Raw genomic sequence first — 18,552 nt, forward strand, 5'->3', positions numbered from 1 at the left:
TTTTGATCACATAATGAGAAGATGGAACTCATTGGAAAAAACCCTAATGTTGAAAAAGACTGAAGGCAAACGGAAAAAGGGACAGCAGCAGATGAGATGGATAGATAGTTTCATGGACACAATGAACAGGAACTTGGACAGCCTTCAAGAGATAGTAGAGGATAGAAAAGCCTGGTGTGCTATGATCCATGGGATCATGAAGTCAGACATGACTGAATGACTGAATAACAATGGTTTACCAGGTGGTGATATAAGTATTATGTTTGTAACATACAGGCTGGAAAGTCCAGAGAATCCTTGTTCTGTTTCAACTATGTTTAGGATATCCTCCAGTATACTGAATACTTTTGATGTAGGCTTGTTTCCTTGTTTTATACCTGACGGATATTGATTCTCATGGCATTATTGAACAAAGTTATCTTCATGATCACATTTGTCATGAAATTGTTTATGACCTCGCTCTAGGTATAGGAAACACTTTGAGAATAGCCATAAAACTGTGTTTTGTTTTTCCTGTTCATATTAGTGCTTTTTTTTTGGTAATTTAAAATTACATCAAATTCTTATATTCACTTTATTGTATAGTCATTTGCAGGATGGTAAAGTGGATGGAGTGTTAGATTTGAAGTCAGGAAGATAAGCATTCAAATGTGACTCCATATTCTTACTTAACTTACTTAACTTTGGGTAAAGTCACTTCCCAAGTGACCTGACTTCTGTTTGCCTCAGTTTCCTTCTCTGTAAAATGAGGTTAAAAATAGCACCTACTTCCCAGGATTGTTGTGATCAAATGTGATAATATATGTAAATTGATTTGTAAACTTTAAAGCACTAGGTAAATGACTGCTGCTGTTACTAGGTATCTGTTGTTTGAACATAGTCTATGAAGACCTGTCCATTTCCTTCTTGTTTTCACCAAAGATATCCTTGATACATACATACATATAAAGATTTTATGATATATCTTTAAAGTTGATTACTGAGTGCTATTAAAATTTTGTTATATCCAGTACAGAGGCTCCCTAACATGTTTGGTCAAGGCCAGCCACTCTTCCTGACTTCATCTTCTTTACTGTCATTGCTGTTTATTTCTAGTACACAGGATACAGACATAGTAGATTCCAAATGTGGTGGTTCTTCTATCATTGCTCATATTTTGCCATTAAAAAGTCATTGATGACAGTCATAGAAACACTAACAAAAAAAAAGCCATTCCTCAATAGATAAATGGTCAAAAAATAGAACAAACAGTTCTCAAAAAAAAAATCCCAAATTATCAACAACTATATTAAAGAACGCGCCAAATCACTAATTGTAAGAGAAACATGAATCACTGTGACCCTGAGGCTTTACCCAGCAAATTGGCAAAAATGACGATAAATGTTGGAGGGGTTGTGGGAAAATAGGTACACTAGGGCATTACTGGTGGAACTGTTGAATTAGTATGAACATTTTGGAAAACTATTTGGAATTATGCAAAAGTAGTGACTAAAATGTCTATACTCTTCAACCCAGAGATTTTATTACTAGGCTTATACCCCAGGTAAGTCATAATAAGAAAGTAGCACCACTTTTTGTAGTAGTAAAGAACTGGGAACAAAGTAGGTGTCCATTCGTTGGAGAATTGCTAAAATTGTGGTGTATGAGTGTAATGGAATATTTGTATGTTGTAAGAAATTATGAATATGACAAATACTGAGAAGCATGGAAAGACTTACATGATGAAGAGTGAAATAAACAGAGCCAAGAAAACAACATATACAAAAGCTGCAACAATGTAAATGGAAAAGCCCAGCCATACAAAAAAAGTGAATGTTGCAAAATTACAAAAATAAGCCTGGCTCCACAGAAGAGGAATGAGAAAGCATTTTTCAGCCCCATCTGTGCTGAGATGAGAGATCTAATGAATTGTATTTTCACATATTTTCACACTTTTTCAATATATTGATTCAATATATTGATCAGTTATGCTAATTTTCTCCCTTTTTTTCTTTAAAATATTATTTGTTATATGGGATGGTTTTCTGAGAGGGGGAAGAGGGGAAAAGTGTGGTGATGTATAAAAATCAAAGGCCATCAATAAATACTTTAAAAAAAAAAGAAACTACAGTAAATACATTTAATTTTACTTATATTTGTTGTCCTATTTTCAGCTGCAAATGTTCTTGGGATGATCTATTGAATTGAATCTCATGCCAGTCTTTTTGCAGGCTTAATTTTTCCTTGATTGTTTTTTATTATTTTTTGGATGATATTGCTTATAATCATCTATACTCTTATGTAATGTTTGGAAAATGAGATTATGCATTAAACTTGTCACTCTTGACTGCCTTTTTCTCTGTTTGAACAAAAGATTGTGTTTCCTAGCAGACAAGATTTTGGAATTCCTCTCTTCTTCCTCATTGTGGTGATTTTTTTTCCTGATTAAGTAAGCTTTTCTTGAAATGGTAATCAGTAGACCTAATGTCTTTGCTTTTGTTCCTTTAACATTTTTTTATTTTTGTAGCCAACAGCTTAGACAGTCAAATTTAGAGCGACAATAATCACATGAAGTTGGGGAGGGTATCTTTTCATTTTTCTTCCTTTAGTCTAATATAGTATTTTTGTCTTTTGTTGATCAGATAGCAAACTGACAACTGATTCACAATTGTCTATTATGAAAGATTTCCTTTTAACATCCATCACATAATAATAGTTGTCCTATTAGTATTGATTGAGAAATTTTCGTGATGACAAAAAGCTACTACATATTCTATAACACTTTAAAATGAATTTGTATACTATTAATCACAGTACCTTCTATGCATTTTGGGAAAATAATACATATATGAGAGACATAATTTATTCAGTCTGTAAGAGGAATGTTTACTTACTTTTTCTGAGTCGCACTGAATATTTTGTTGGTTCTAAATAAAGATTAAAAGACAACATCTAGAGAACATATGGCTTTGCAGATCTCTTACATAACTATTTGGAATTCCAGTAACTTTATCCTCCACCTATTGTCCTTGATTCACAGGTTGGGAATCCTTGATGGGATTAGTTTCATTGTTTATGACTTTGTTTTATATTCACCTTATCTAGCACCCAACAGGTGTCTTTTTGAAGAAAGTATACTATCATCAGTTGTAGCAGCCTTCTACTTGGTCTCCCTGCCTCAAGTCTGTCATTATTCTAATTCATCCTACCCACTGCCACCAAAATAAATTTCTTTAAGCACACACCTGACCATGTCACTTCCTGACTTCATCAACTCTAATGGCTTCTAATCAACATTAGGAGAAAACATAAACTCCTCTTTTTCTGTATTAAAACCCTACACAACTTGGCCCTGATCTATCTTTTCAGCCGCATTGGGCATCCTGTACTCTGTGATTCAGCCAAACTGACTTTCTCTGTTGCTCACTCATGCCATTCCATCTTCTATCTCTGTGCCCTTGCACTGGCCATCTCCCATGCCTGTGGTGTATGTCCTCTTTACCTCTGCCTCATAGTCTTTCTTTTCCATCAAGACTGTTCAAGTACTTGTTTCTGTATGAAGTCTTTCCTGATTCCCTCCCCAGTCCAGCTGCTCATACCTTTCCTCCTAAACTACCTGTATTTAACTACTTTGTGTTTATTCTCTCTCTCTATATTTTTCTCTGTGTATGTATGTGTGTGTATGCACACACACTCACACACACACAAACATCTTCATTAGAAAGTTAATGTGAGATAATGCTTGTGAAAGAGGCAAGTAGCTATAACTTGCCATATAAATAATGTATGCTATCAGAATTATTTTTATTGTACCCAAATTGAATAAACTATAATTCACTAGAAGAGAGATTAAATTATCCAAAACAACCGGTAAGATTCTGGGCATGAAGTTAGTATTTAATGAATACTTAGTATATGAATGAATATACTAGGTAGAATGAGAGGTAATATAATGGAGTGAAAAAAGCTCTTAGCATCTGGAGTCAGGAGAGCCCTGGGTTCAAATATTGTTTCTGGCATTAGTTCCAATACTTAATTCAGGTAATTCATTTAACCTCTAAGCCTCAGCTTCCTGATCTGAAAAGCAGTGATGATAATACCTATTAAAGTACCCACCTCACAGGTTTTAGTATGGTTCAAGTGAGATGATGTGGTTAAAGTCAGAGCACTACAGAAATGTCATTTGTTATAATTATGATTATCCACTCATTCTTTTCTTTTCCTTCTTTAAAAAAAAATTAAATTTAGGGCGGCCAGGTGGCACAGTGAATAGAGTACCAGCCCAGAAGTCAGGAGGACCTGAGTTCAAATCTGTCCTCAGACACTTAACACAAAAACTAGCCATGTGACCTTGGGCAAGTCACTTAACCCCAATTGCCCACCAAAAAGCAAAAAAAAAAAAAGAAAAAAGCAAAATTATAAATTCTCTCCCTCCTTCCCCTCCTCAAGAAAAAAAAAACCATTCTAAATACACAGACGTGCAAAAAAATGTTCTCATTAATCAGATTGTAGACATGCAGAATAAATGTCCTCATTAGCCATATCACAAAAAATAGAAAGAAAATGAAAGGAAAATATGGTTCAATTTATACTCCGAGTCTATCAGTGCTTGTAGCACCAATGCAATATTCACAGCACTGCTGGTGACTGCGAATGTGCTGAAGCACAAAATATATCAAATTCTCTATAGAAGACAGAAGCAAAACATTTATTCAGATACCAGAAAGCCATATTCCAACACCAGGAAACCGAATCCATCATAGCAACAAAGAAGTTAATAGCATTCCCACAAACAAAAACAAGCCTAGCTGTCACTGCTGGGGGAAAACAAACACAAACCCAGCTGTCTACTTGGGTGTGTCCTCTCCTCCCTCTAGGTCTAACTGCTCTGACTCCCAGCTTCCTGGGGGCTCTTCTCCACCCTTCAGCAAACTCCTCCCACCACAGGCGCCATGTGATTACATTTGGCCTGTTAGGGGGCAGGGAAGATCTTCAAATTTCCATTACCATTACAATGCCATCTCTGGTGGTGATGTTAAGGCATGTTTCATCATAAGTCCTTTGGAATTATGGTTGATCATGGTGTTTATCAGAATTATTAATTCTTTCAGAGTTGGTTATCTTACAATATTGCTTTTACTATGCAAATTATTCTCTTGGTTCTGCCCACTTTATTTATCATCAGTTCATATAAGTCTTCCCAGGTTGTTTTTTTTTTTAACCATCCCCTTCATAATTTCTTACAGGACAAATAGTATGCTATTGCATTCATATATTATAACTTATTTCAACTTGTTTTCTCAGTTAATGAGTACTCTCTTAGTTTCCAATTCTTTGCTACCACAAAAAGAGCTCCTATAAATATTTTATACATATGGCTCCTTTTCTTATTTCTGTGATCTCTTTGGGGTATATTCCTAGTAGCAATATTACTGTGTTAAAGAATATGTATAGTTTAATAGTGTTTTTTTGGGGGGAGGGGATGGGGATCATAGTTCCAAATAACTTTCTAAGATGATTGAATTTTTCCATAGCCCTTCCAGTCTTTGTCATTTCCCTTTTTTATTATGCCATCTAATGGGTATGAGGTGGTATCTTATAGTTGTTTTAATGATCATTTCTCTAAATATTAGTGAATTCGAGCATTTTTTCCCATATGGCTATCTATAGCTTAGATTTCTTCCTCTGAAAACTTCTTAATCACATCTTTTGACTATTTATCCATTGGAGAATAGTTCTTCTTCTTAAAAATTTTACTCCCTTACTTATCTTAGAAATGAAACCTTTATCAGAGAAATGTGCTGCAAATATTTTTTTTCTTAGTTTCCTGCATTTATACTGTATTGGTTTTGTTTGTATAAAACCTTTTTAATTTAATGTAATCAAAATTATCCATTTTACATCCTGCAAACCTTTTTATCTCATTTGTTTATGAACATTTTTCTTGTCAATAAATGTGATAGGTAATTTCTTACCTGCTATATTAATTTCCTTATGACATCAAGCTTTATGTATAAATCATGTACCCATTTTGAGCTTATGGCATGAGATGCTGGTCTGCACCTAATTTCTGCCAGATTACTTTCCAATTTTCCCCACAGCTTTTCTCAAATAGCGAATTCTTGCTCCAATAGCTAGGATATTTGGGTTTATCAAACACTAGGTTATGATGCTCATTTGCTTCTATTGTGTTGTTCTGTTGCTTCAGGCATGTCTGACTCTTTGTGATCCCATTTGGGTTTTTCTTGGCAGAGATACTGTAGTGTTTGCCATTTCCTTCTCCAGTTCATTTTACAGATGAGGAAACTGAGGCAAACAGGGTTAAGTGACTTCCCTGGGGTCACATAACTAGTAAGTGTCTGAGGCCAGATTTGAAATTAGGAAGATGAGTCTTCCTGACTTCAATCCTGGCACTCTATCCACTGAACCATCAGACTGCCCAGTTCCACTGATAAACCTCTGTATTTCTTACCCAGTACCAAACTGTTTTGATGATTATAGCTTTGTGGTATAATTTGAGTTCTGGTACTGTCGATCTCCCTTCTCATTTTTTTCCTTTCTTATTCTTGACTTTCTGCTCTGCCAGATGAATTTTGTTATACTTTTTCTAGTCCTATAAAGTAATTATTTGAAATTTAACTGAATAAGTAAATTAATTTAGGTGATATTGTAAGTTTTATTGGCTCACCTACTATAATGTTAATGGGATATAAGATATTCCCTGACCATTAATATGGAGTCCATTAAGGGAAGCTTGATTAGGGGAGACTTGTTTTTCAGGAAGGCCCACACCTTTTGTTACTTTGTAATTAGACAGTCACAGGGTCATGAGGGTTAATTAGACAGTCACAAGGTCATGAGGGTTGAAAAAGTGTATATTCTGAGGTTATCATTTTGCTTTGGGGCTTACTCACTGGAAGAGTGTTCTTGTGATGTGACCAGATGAAACTCTGGGTAGCCATTAGGGAGCCCCCCAGCTTTGAAAAACCCAGATATTGGTACTTTTCTCTCTGGTAACTATGTTTGTATTGTCTTGTTCAGACAGTTGTATCTGTCCAATTTTTTCAGATGATTAGAAGCCCTGTCTGTTGGTCTTTATTTCTCTGCTTGTAATTTCTCTATTTTCTTTGTTTGGATTTTCTCTGAAGTTCAGGGTGCTGACTTTTCACCTGAACTAGTGAATGTAATTTGAGAAAAAGATTGTTGACCCCTTGAACAGCTCTCTTTCCTAGTAAAGCAGATCTATGCTAGCAGCCATCCTGGGTGGTTGCCAGTATGGTTGCCACTACACCTACCCATGAACAACTAATAATTCTCCAATTGTTTAGATCTGTCTTTATTTGTGCAAAGAGTTCTTTTGTAAATGTGTTCATGTAATTTCTGTGTGAGTCTTAGCAGGTAGATTCCCAAGTATTTTATACTGTCTGTAGTTGTTGTTTGTTTGGTTTTTTTTTTTGTTTTTTTTAAGCAGTCGGGGTTAAATAACTTGCTCAAGGTTACCCGGCCAGTCATTTTTTTTTGTGTGGGTGCTGAGGCCGGAACCGATCCCAGGTCTCCTGACGTTGGGGCCGGTGCTCTTACTCACTGTACTACCTGGCTGCCCCTGTAGTTGTTTTAGATTAAATTTTTCTTCATATCTGTCATGCTAAGTTCTGTCAGGTATTGGTTTTTGCTTTTTTGATTTGGGCCTTCAATAAAATATGATGATTTGTGTGGGTTTATTTTCTATCCTTCATCATTGCTAAAGTTGTTAATTATCTTGATTAGTTTGTTTTAGTTGACTAGAATTCTGTATATAGACTATTACAGCATCTGCAAAGAGTGATAACCTTACTTGTAGGTAAGATAGCAGGAATGGCATATGTCTTATTGTGTTCCTCCATGATGTTCCATGCACAAAAAGTGTTTGGTAAGGTGGAATTTATTTAAAATATTATTATGTTTTCTTGAATGAGAATCTCATTATTGTGAGTTTTCATTGATAAACTAGAATTGGGAAGGAAGTTACTAAGAGTTGTTCCAGTGTCAAAGTTGTACTTGCCCATATGGATAGTTGAGTAGGTGAAATATTTTTAATGAAAACACTTTGAAATAGAATAACCTTTTAGCACAGGTAGTTTTACATGATCATTTCCCCTTTCCCACCTGTCCTTTTTTGCTTTGTAGGAAAAAATGTTAAATCTAAAAGTCATTGTTCCTAGGTGGGCTCTGTAGGTAATCACAATAAACTCTTTAACACTAAATCACTTTGTGTCCAGCATGGCTCCCCTAATTCGCTGTTGGTGGAACTGTGAACTAATATAACAATTTTGGAGAGCCATCTGGAATTATGCCCAAAGATTTATTAAATTGCCTCTACCCTCTGACTCAGCAATACCACTACTAGGTCTGTTTCCCAAGAGGATTAGGGAAGAGGAAAAGAATCTGTATGTTCTAAAACGTTTATAGCAGCTCTCTTTGTGGTGACAAAGAACTGGGAATTGTGGGGATGCCTATCAATTGGGGCATGGCTGAACAAGTTGTGGTATATGATCATGATTAAAAACTACTGTACTATAAGAAATGATGAGCTTGATGATCTTAGAAAAACATGGATAAACTTGTACAAAGTAATGAACAAAATGAGCAGACCCAAGAGGACATTGTATACAGTAGTAACAATATTGTTTTAAGAGCAACTTTGGGCAGTTAAGTCATAATGACTATTATAAATATCCAAATTAGCTACAAAGGACCTGTGAAGGAAGATGCTGTCTGCATCCAGAGAAAGAACTGATAAATAGAAATATAGAATGGTTTTACACACACACGTCTGTTGATAGTTGTCTATAGATCGGGATGAGGGAGAGGGAAGAAAAGAAAAAAAATTACATGGTAACTTTATTATATATTTAAAAGAAATAGCAAGTTGTACTTAGTAGATTTGTAGTTTCATGAGCCATCATCTTTTTTTTTTATTCTACTATGTTATAAGAAATGCTTATTTTATTTTTTTTTCTTTTTGATTTTTGGAAGGGGAAAGGTAGGGCAATTGGGGTTAAGTGACTTGCCCAAGATCACACAGCTAGTTTTTGTATTAAGTGTCTGAGGCCAAGTTTGAACTCAGGTCCTCCTGACTCCAGGGCCAGTACTCTGTTCAGTGCACCACCTAGCCTCCCCACTTGTTTTTTTCTTAAGTTCAGAATAAAATTAAAAACAAAACAAAACACAGGATCCCCAGACTTAGCTGATTATATACCCTTCCTCGGAATATGCCATTGGGCTGGTGCCATCTCATAAAGACTTTGGGGATTTTAAAGTTCTTCTGAGCTTAACATTAGAATCCAGGAGTCTTTTTCTAGTGTGACCTAGCACATTGCCCTCATTTCATTACCCTCAGTATGCTATCGTTGTGGGAAGTTGTATCACTATGAATGTTTAAGTAGTTGACCATGTGGAAAAGCTAATTCTGTGAAGTTATGTATCAGTGTATCATTTAGTAAAGTCTTGCAGTGACTGGGGGATTAGAGTTAGTAACAGTTGTTTGAGAGTATATAATAACCAAGTGCTGAAGATTATTTTGTTTTTCATGTTGCCACCTTTGCTCCTGTAATTCCACCTATTCTTCCTTTCTTGATATTTTACCTCTAAAAGGTTTGTGAGGGGGAGTAGGTGTGGGAAGCTAAGTACTTGGTTCTGGGTTGCAGTCATCTTTAAAACTTCATTAATATTTGAGATTCTTATCCCCATTTAGTAAGTGACTCATCCAGAATTATTGAATTACATAACAGTCTGGCAAAAATTAATTGAACTCTAGATCTTTTAAGATTTTTTCTTGAGCAATTCATTAATATTTTCAATAAAATAATACTTTAAGCTAAGCTATTTTCAAGAAAGACAGAAAAAGAATAGCTAAGTGAATCAATGGAAAGAAAGTTGATCCTAGAGTTAGGAGGAACTGAGTTCAAATATGGCCTTATATATTTACTGGTTATGTGACCCTAGGCAAGTCACCTAACCTCAGTTTGCCTCATTTTCCTCATCTGCAAAATGGAGATAATAATAGCACCTACTTCCCAGATTATTGTGAAGATCAAATGAGATTGTAATTGTAAGTGCTTAGTGTGGTGCCTGACTATGCTATATAGTAAGTGCTATATAAATGCTAGCTATTATGGTGATGATGATTTGTAAATGATTAAAATGGTGTTTATATTTAATATTTCTTTTACTTTCAAGCTTCAGCTTTCAGATACTTACCTTTGACTCAAAAGGACCAGGTAGCTACAGTTATCTTAGCATCTTCTTATAGGCTTGGGGTGCATTAAGATTCAGTACTCCTGTACCCCTAAATTAAGTAGAGAAGAGAGAGAAGGAATCAGTCAGCCAGGAGTATAAAGGAGCTACTGGTGATTAGCTCTGTCAATTGTCTGTCATTGATAAGTGCGAATAGCTCATTATTCTTTTAATTCAGTCTTCTACCTATCAGCCTATTGAGAACAAATTGGCAATGTGGATGTTATTTCAAAGTAACCCTCCCCATTTTTTCCCTTTTCAAAGCATTTTGGTTTTGCAGTTACTCAGAATTAAGAGATAAGGGGTACAGGGCCATGGCTGATATACTTTCTCATAGATAAACATCTCCAGCAGCATGAGACAGAGTGCCTCTTACTCAGTCTAGTCATTACTTTACCTTCTTCACCTACCAGTGGAAAGCTGTGACCTAGGCCCAACTGTGAAACTTCTTTTGATTTTTCTTGTGTCTTCTCGCCTCTTTCATGCTTGCTGACACCTTTTTCTGCTTCAAGGACTCTGGGTTCAAGTTGAGAAGCATTTATTAAGCACCTTCTTTGTGCCAGGCATTGTACTAAGCCCTAGTGATACAAATGAAGGCTGAAAAACCCAGGCCTAATTGTCAAGGAGCTCATGGTCAAATGGGGGAGACAACATCCAAACAACTAAGTGCAAACAAAATGTTCCCTAGATAAATTAGAGATAATCAATAGAGGTAGGTAAGGCACTAACAGTAAGGGGAATTGAGTGTGATTAAGATTAGCTTTGCTTAAGTTAACTGTGCTGAATTGTCACTAGACATGGCCTCTTTACCCACTGTGATGCTCCTTTTACTTTCTCATGTAATTTCACTCTCCTTCCTTTTTTTGCCAGATTTCTTTAATAAACAGTCTAAGGATGAAGAAAGCAGAGAAAAGAGAATAATATCCAGAGTGACTGCAATTGTAAAAACGAAGAGTAAAATAGCAATAAAACTCAGAAAGTTAAAGCTAAAATGCAAATTCACTATGGTTATAAAGATGGAGATGGGAAAAGAGATTTGATTAACTTTGATGTTAGACTCCTGATGAGGATTACATAGAGGCAGAAGCTCAAATACTGGCATATAGTTATTGAGTGCTAGAACACAGCAGGAATAGGGAGATTAATCAGTGTGCCATGCTGCAATCAGGAATGAAGGGGCCCTTTTTTTTTTTTAAACTCTCAAACAAAAGCATATGGTAGATTTGAGCAGGCCATAAATCTAAGCAGCAGAGCCTCAAATAGGAGGAAACTGCAATCAATCATTACAGGCACAGTCCAAAGAAGTGCCTTCCTGTATAAGGGTACGCAGGGCATTTTATGGATTTTTTTGGTCTTACATGGGTAACAATCATTTTCAGTGATACAACGAATGATTTTTGATTCCAGCCTCAATACTGAGTTCTGACAGTTCTAAAATTTTTGTAGACATTAGGTGATTATTGGCAAATGATGTTGCATGGGATCCTGGTTCATTTGCTCATTCTTTTTAACCCCTCAGGAATAGATTTCCCTTCTAATTTTAGAGACTGTGGATGTATGGACCATCTAGTCCAAATTCCTCATTTTACAGATGAGGAAAATGAGATTCAGCAAGGCTGAGGCTCACCTTATGACACATAGGTAGTAAGTGGCAGGCTCAGTTTTCAGACTCAGATCCTTTCACCCAAATCTAAACACAATTTATGCTGTGCTATTAGGTTTCTTTTTCTCACCCCAGCACATAATGTCTTTGCATCTTTCTGTTGCTGACTTCCCTACTGTCTCAGAAGAGATTTCTCTTCTTATAAAATCCTCCTTCTGTATCCTTCATACTTCTCATAACCACTATGTTATGAATATTCATCTATTCCCTCTTCAATAATGTTAATTTCGTACAATCTTAGAATTTTAGAGCCAACAAGGACCTTAAAGATAGCATGTTTTCCTTGGTTTTCAAACATGTATAAATTATTTGAAAATGCCTTCATTTGACCTTACCTGCTTTTATAAGATCACAACAGATAGAACTGAAAGGGGCCTTAGGGAACATCTTGTCCAACCCCATCTTCATTTATAAATAAGGAAACTGAGACCCAGGGAAGACCCACAAGATGGGTACACCGGTTAAAAGTTCATATCCATTTATTGCCTTTTCCTAGGTTGAAAGCACCTCAACGGCAAAGAAAGTACCAACATTTTATTTTTGATCCCTCACTGTTCAGAGGCTATAGTAGGTGATTAATAAATGCCTATCAAATAAGTTCTTGCTTTTTGTCAATAAGTAAAAACTTAGAGCCTTGGATAGGGCAGGATCTTTTAAATACTTGTGAAATATGTGGATTGAACTAGATGATGCCCTTACTCTGGATCTCACATTTAAAAAGTTAGCCCAAGTTCTAGGTAGTTAGTGGGTGGGTCAGAATCCGCTCCAATTCAGCTTGTGAGCCTCTACCAGTGGGCTGAATTTTACTAGTAACACAGAGGGACACAGTGATAGGGCACACACATAATGGGGTAATTTGCTGCTAACATTTTCTGTTCATGTCACCGTGCTGCTTTCTCCAGACCTACTCCCCACCAGGCAAGCCTTGTCAATCCTGCTGAGTCTCCATTTCCTCAATCTGTGAAATGACAGCATCAGACTCAATGGCCCACACATCCACAGTTTCTAAAATAATTAGGAGGGAAATCTGCTTTTTCTGAGGGGTAACAAAAATCCAGACCCTCTAGACTCTCAGTACTCTTCACTGAGCTTTTCTAGGCTTTGCACCTCAGCTGCTCCCTGCTGGGTGCCTCGGCTGCTTCCCTCCAAGCTTCATGACTGTTCCAGCTGGTCTTCAGTTATCCATATAAATTCAGAGTCACCTAATGATACCCTGTCCAGCATCCAGTAGGGATCCCCTTAAAGGCAGGGATCATAACTCTTTAAGCTTGTTGCTATTGTGCCTCAGCTGGATGGAGTCTTCACCTGGGGTGCTACCTTCAGGGCCATTTGCTATTCCAACTTCCATCTTCTGGCAATATTGTGAATAGAGAGGCCTTTGTTCTGCAGAGCAGAGGTAGAGCTTTCCCCACCTAGCGCTCTCAGCCAGTGACTGTAAGGCTCTTCTCAATCAGGCTGCATCAGAAGGTAACAAAGGTCAGGCTAAAATCAACCTCGTTCTTTGATTCTTTTAAATGAGTCAGCCAGTATTGATCAAGCACACAGTTTGTGCTGGACACTTTAGTAGGTGCTTATGTTCTTAGAACTCTTAGATTCTATAAAGCTCCTCTGCCTAGGCAGATATCCCCTTTCCCTCTCTATTTTCTCAAATAAAAGAATCTGACTAGCACTATGGTGAGGGCAGTTTTTAATCTACCACTCAGTGCTTCTCCGTTCTCCACAAGTAGAAATGATTGTGCTCTCTAGAGAAGACTGAAAAAGCTGCTGACCTTTGTCCTACTTCTTCAGGGAAACATCAACCTAGTTAGTTTCTCTAAGGTTTCTTTATGCATACATTCACTGGGATGGTGATTCCCAGCAGTTGATCTCTCTACCTGCCTGCCCCTAGTACAGGGCTTTTTTACACAGTGAGAATAATTGTTAAATGTTTGTATCATTTGAGTCAACTGGGCAAATCACTTACTCTCTTGATGCCTTAGTTACCTCATCTGTATGATGGGGGGTGGGGGTGGCGATGTGCTTGAAGCCTGTTAAAGCCCTCTCTAGAGCCCAGCCTCTGATTCCAGGATCCTTCGAGAGAGCTATGTGATCTCCTTCTTATGAATGTCTAGGATGTGGATGGGCCTGGAAAGATGTTAGGGAGAGAAATGCTTCTATTATCTTCTTTTTTTTTTTTTTTTAAAGCAATTGGGGTTAAGTAAGTTGCTCAAGGTTACATGGCCAGTTATTTCTGGGTGTGGTGCTAAGTATCTGAGCCCAGATTTGATTCCCAGGTCATCCTGACACTGGAGCCAGCGCTCTTACTCTCTGAGCCACCTGGCCACCCCTGAAATGCTTCCTTTATCACCAGGGACAACTATGTAGAAAGAAAACTGGATGTGAACTCAAGGAGACTGGTTTGAATTCTAGCTTTGTCAGTTCTGTACTGCCACTCTTCAGTGATTGCTAGGAGAGTAAAACAAGATCATAAATGCAGAAGTGCTTTGAAAAATACAAAATGGATAAAGTCAGATGAGGTGTTAAGTTTTTTGGGGGGTGTCTATATATATACACATGCATATACATATCTTGTTTGTTTGGACCTATGATTATATTAATTATGCAAGCTGGGGAACTCTCAGTTTGGAGATCTCCACCACTACATTGGCAGACAGATTAGCAACTGTCTGTATTTTATAGTCTTAGAAGAGTTGCCTGGGGCATCCAGAGGTTAAATGACTTTTACATGGTCATAAACCAGTATAGTTGCAGCAGGGTCATAATTCCAGGTTTTCTGGACTTTTAAGGTTTAATTCTCAACACGCAACCCTGTGCTGCCTTTTGTGGCATATAAAATATGTATCAAAATTTCCGAGACTTTTCTTTCCTAAAAAATGACAACAGAGACTTCTGAGTTTCCTTTCAGTTCTAGATCTATGACTTATGATGTATGTAAGTCACAAGTAGGTAGGTTTGATTTTGTTTTTTTATAGGATCTAGATCTCCTCAAAAGTCTATTTTTTTTTTTTTTCCTTTCCATCAGTGAGATCAGTCGCCTGGACCTGGGTTTAAGTGTAGAGGTATGGAACAAAGGCCTGATTTGGGACACAATGGTGGGCACCGTGTGGATTGCATTGAAGACCATCCGGCAGTCAGATGAGGTTAGTTATTTGTGTTGCCTTTCTTTGGGGTTTGTCTTGGTCAGCTTAATTCAGTTCTCTTCTGCCTGAAATATTAATTCTCTTTACTAATTGGAAGTATCAGCCCATACATGAGAAATTGAGTAGCTAGAATTCAACCAGAGCATGTGTGTAGAGTGAATGTGAAGCCAAACTAGAAAATCTTGAGCAGGAATCTAAAAGGGATTTTTGGGTAAAGGGTTTCATACTGAAAAAATGCCCTTCATAAGCCTTTTGCACCATGTAGAAATGCTAAAAACCTCACACAGTAAAAACTACTCTGTTCCAGCCAAAGGAATTGGAACAAAAATTCTTAACTTTTTTTAGACACACAAAAAAAATGTTGTTCATGGACCCCTTTGGCAGAGTCTGGTAGAGGTTATGACCCCATCTCAGAATAATATTTTTAACTGTGTAAAATGAAATACATAGGATTAAAAAGGAAGTGGATTACATGGAAATATATTTAGCAAAATACATTTACAGACTCCAGGTAAAAGACTATTGTGTTAAAGGAAAGTCAAGGTGAAGAGTGAAAGAGAAACATGGTTTCTTTCATAAAGCTAAAGCATGTATGACTCTCCTGCCACAGTTACCTTCCAAACAAGAGGGTCTGGAGGAAATAGGGGCCTGTAGAAATGCACTAATAGAAAAAGTGTAAGAGGAGTTTAATCTTAGATTTATGCTCCTTTAGGAAGGCCCTGGGGAATGGTCCACCCTGGAAGCAGAAACATTAATGAAAGATGATGAAGTCTGTGGAACCAAGAACCCAACTCCCCATAAAATTTTGCTAGATACAAGATTTGAATTGCCTTTTGGTAAGTATGTTTGATTATGTTTTTGACCAATTAGCGCACATTTATATATTGTTTTAGAGTTATTCTACAGTTATTTGCATATGTGTATATCTTATCTCCTCAACCAGGTTATATACTGTCTTCAGGGCAGGAAATCTTACTCAGCAATGATTGTCCTATTGAATTGACTTTTAAAAATGAATTAAGGTGTAGGAGCACATGAGAGTTTGCTTTTTAAGAAGTTTAGTTTGGTAGAAGTATTTATCATACAGTCACTTGTGATGTTCTACAAATGCCTCCTATCCCAGGAGCATCATTAATTTGTTCTATTTTAAAATATTTAAATTTATTTATAGTCTTGAAATCTGCATGTACATTCTGTTTCTGATTTTCAAATTTTAGAAAACTTGAGTAGTGCTAATAAATAGTACAGTAACTAAAAAGAGTGAAAGACCAGCTGTTGTTTCAGAGGCATTTTATTTTCTGAGCTGTCTAGGAGTGAGAATTTCAGTAAGAACAGCTTTTTGGGACTCTGTGTTCCAGAAGAGGCTAAGGTTGTAGCAAGGTCATAGGGACTGACCTTCAAGATCACCCCTAAGATCAAAAGAAAATCTCCCATTTATTTCCCTGTTGGAGAAGATCAGGATCCTGGGTTTTGGCTCAGACAGAAATGAAACCAAAAAGAGGATTGATACAACTGGATGGGAGAGATTTAGAAACTTATTTTTAGAATGAGCTAGAAGGGAACTCACTCTAGATGAAAATAAATGCCATGAATAACACCAGCATGAGGATAAAATAATCACCCACTCTAAGCTAATCTGAATCACTGAAGTCAGTTTTTGGAGGAAACTCTTTTAGTGGTGCTCCTGCTGTAGCAGCTGCCATTGCAATTGCTTTGGCCTTCCCTGCTCCCTCAAACTTAGAGGAAAGGGAGCTGCACTGTAGGGTGGTGGATGGCACAGAATGTAACTCCCCATGAGTTTCCCTTTCTAAAGTCACAGTTGCTTCTATGGTCATGGGACCATAAGGTTAGAGGAGAAACATATCAGATTCAAGTGTAGGTGCCGAAGGAGAAGCCTATGCTCTCTGTGTTGAAGTTGATGGTGGCTCAACAGCAGGTGATTCCCAATGATCATATTCTTTGTGAAGCGCTTGGTAGTGGCAACTGGTTATCATCTTGTGAATATCTATCCCATCTGGCCCCTGGAACTGCTTTTAGGAAGAGAGGGGGTCAGAGACCTTTTGGTTCTTAATTGTTTCGACTGCCTTAGCGCCTCAGTTGCTTTCTCTGTTGCTACCACCACCCAATTCTTTTTCTGTTCTAACCAAAACCTCCACACTGTCCATTTTCCTGGTATATTTGTAAACAATTTTGGTTCCATTTGACAGCATCGGTTTTGGGAGGTCCTGTGCTCAGGATGTTTGTAACATATTCAACAAAAACCAAATATTTATTGAGTACTTTAAAAAAAATATTCATTCTTTAAAAAATTTTAAGTCCCAAATTCTTTCCCTCCTCCTAGCCCCTTCCTACCCATTGGGAAAGCAAGCAATATGACACCCATTATACATATAAAGTCATGGAAAATGTATTTCCATATTAGCCATATTGCCAAAAAAGCAAGAAAAATGAAGAGAGTGAAAAATAATACACTCCAGTGCATACTCAGAATTCACCAGTTCTCTTTCTGGAAGTTAATAGCATTTTTCATCCTAAATCCTTTTAAATTATCTTGGATCATTGCATTGATCAGAGTAGCTACGTCTTTCACGGTAGTATTAAGTACTTTCTGTATATGGGGAATTGTTCTAGGCATTATAGGGTACACAGAAAAACAAGATGGTGTGGTCCTTGCTGTCTTGGAGCCAGTTGTGTACTAGTATACTAGACAAACTTGGGACAGTGCTTGGAATATAGTCGGTGCTTGATAAATGCTTGTTGACTTGAAGAAATATGGATAAAACAGAAAATCTTGTGAATGATTATTTTTCAAGTAGTTCTGTAAGATACATATGACAGAGTCATGGAGTCATAGGGTCAAAGAATTGATAGGAATATCAGAAGGCAGAGCTAGGACTAATACCTAGGCCTCCTGATCCATGTCTCTCTTTGATAAAATTAGAAATGCATTCCCACAAAAAGGAAATATTGCAACAGACATGTAAAAAATGGCGGATAAGCCCATAGTCTGCTTTGTGTTTTATAACTAGGTACTTTGGACCCCTTTCCCTACTCTACTAGGCTCCTAGAGTCAACCTCAGTCAACCTTCCCAGTCCAAAGATGCATCTTCCATATCTAGCAATTACATGACTTCACTGGCAGAGTTCCCAGTTCCTAAATCTATTCTTTCCTGCCTGGGCAATTATATTTTTTAGAGGAGCTAGTTGATAATATACTTGATATATAATATTATATTTGATTAGTAGGTGTTACCATCTAACATAGAATGTAGAACATTAATATTGGAATAGATGGGAGAACTCGTTCCTCATAGATAAATTGAGACCCCAAAAGGTGAATTTACTTATTTAAACTCAATTTATCACATGTGCCTTGCACCTAATAGGCACTTTATATATATATATATTTAAATGGAATTGAATTGCTGTTAGGACTGGGATTAGAATTCAGGTTTCCTGACTCCTAGTTCAGAATTCTTTCTACTACACCATTCT

The 18,552-nt window shown here is 37.0% G+C and overlaps 1 protein-coding gene across 4 annotated transcripts in view; it reads left to right on the forward strand.

The window, feature by feature from the left end:
* Positions 1-18,552, forward strand: part of UNC13B (unc-13 homolog B) — a 341,071-nt gene that overhangs the window by 113,044 nt on the left and 209,475 nt on the right. For all 4 annotated transcript variants that reach the window (XM_069088739.1, XM_069088747.1, XM_069088763.1 and 1 more), the window contains exons 4-5: positions 14,940-15,057; positions 15,770-15,893. In XM_069088739.1, coding sequence (XP_068944840.1) covers positions 14,940-15,057; positions 15,770-15,893 — 242 coding nt within the window. The remainder of the gene's footprint in view (positions 1-14,939; positions 15,058-15,769; positions 15,894-18,552) is intronic.

This window comes from Petaurus breviceps, unplaced genomic scaffold, assembly GCF_028583685.1.
Source record: "Petaurus breviceps papuanus isolate PSGF00001 unplaced genomic scaffold, PetGlider_PUasm1.0 120, whole genome shotgun sequence".
Classification (NCBI taxonomy): Eukaryota; Metazoa; Chordata; class Mammalia; order Diprotodontia; family Petauridae; genus Petaurus; species Petaurus breviceps.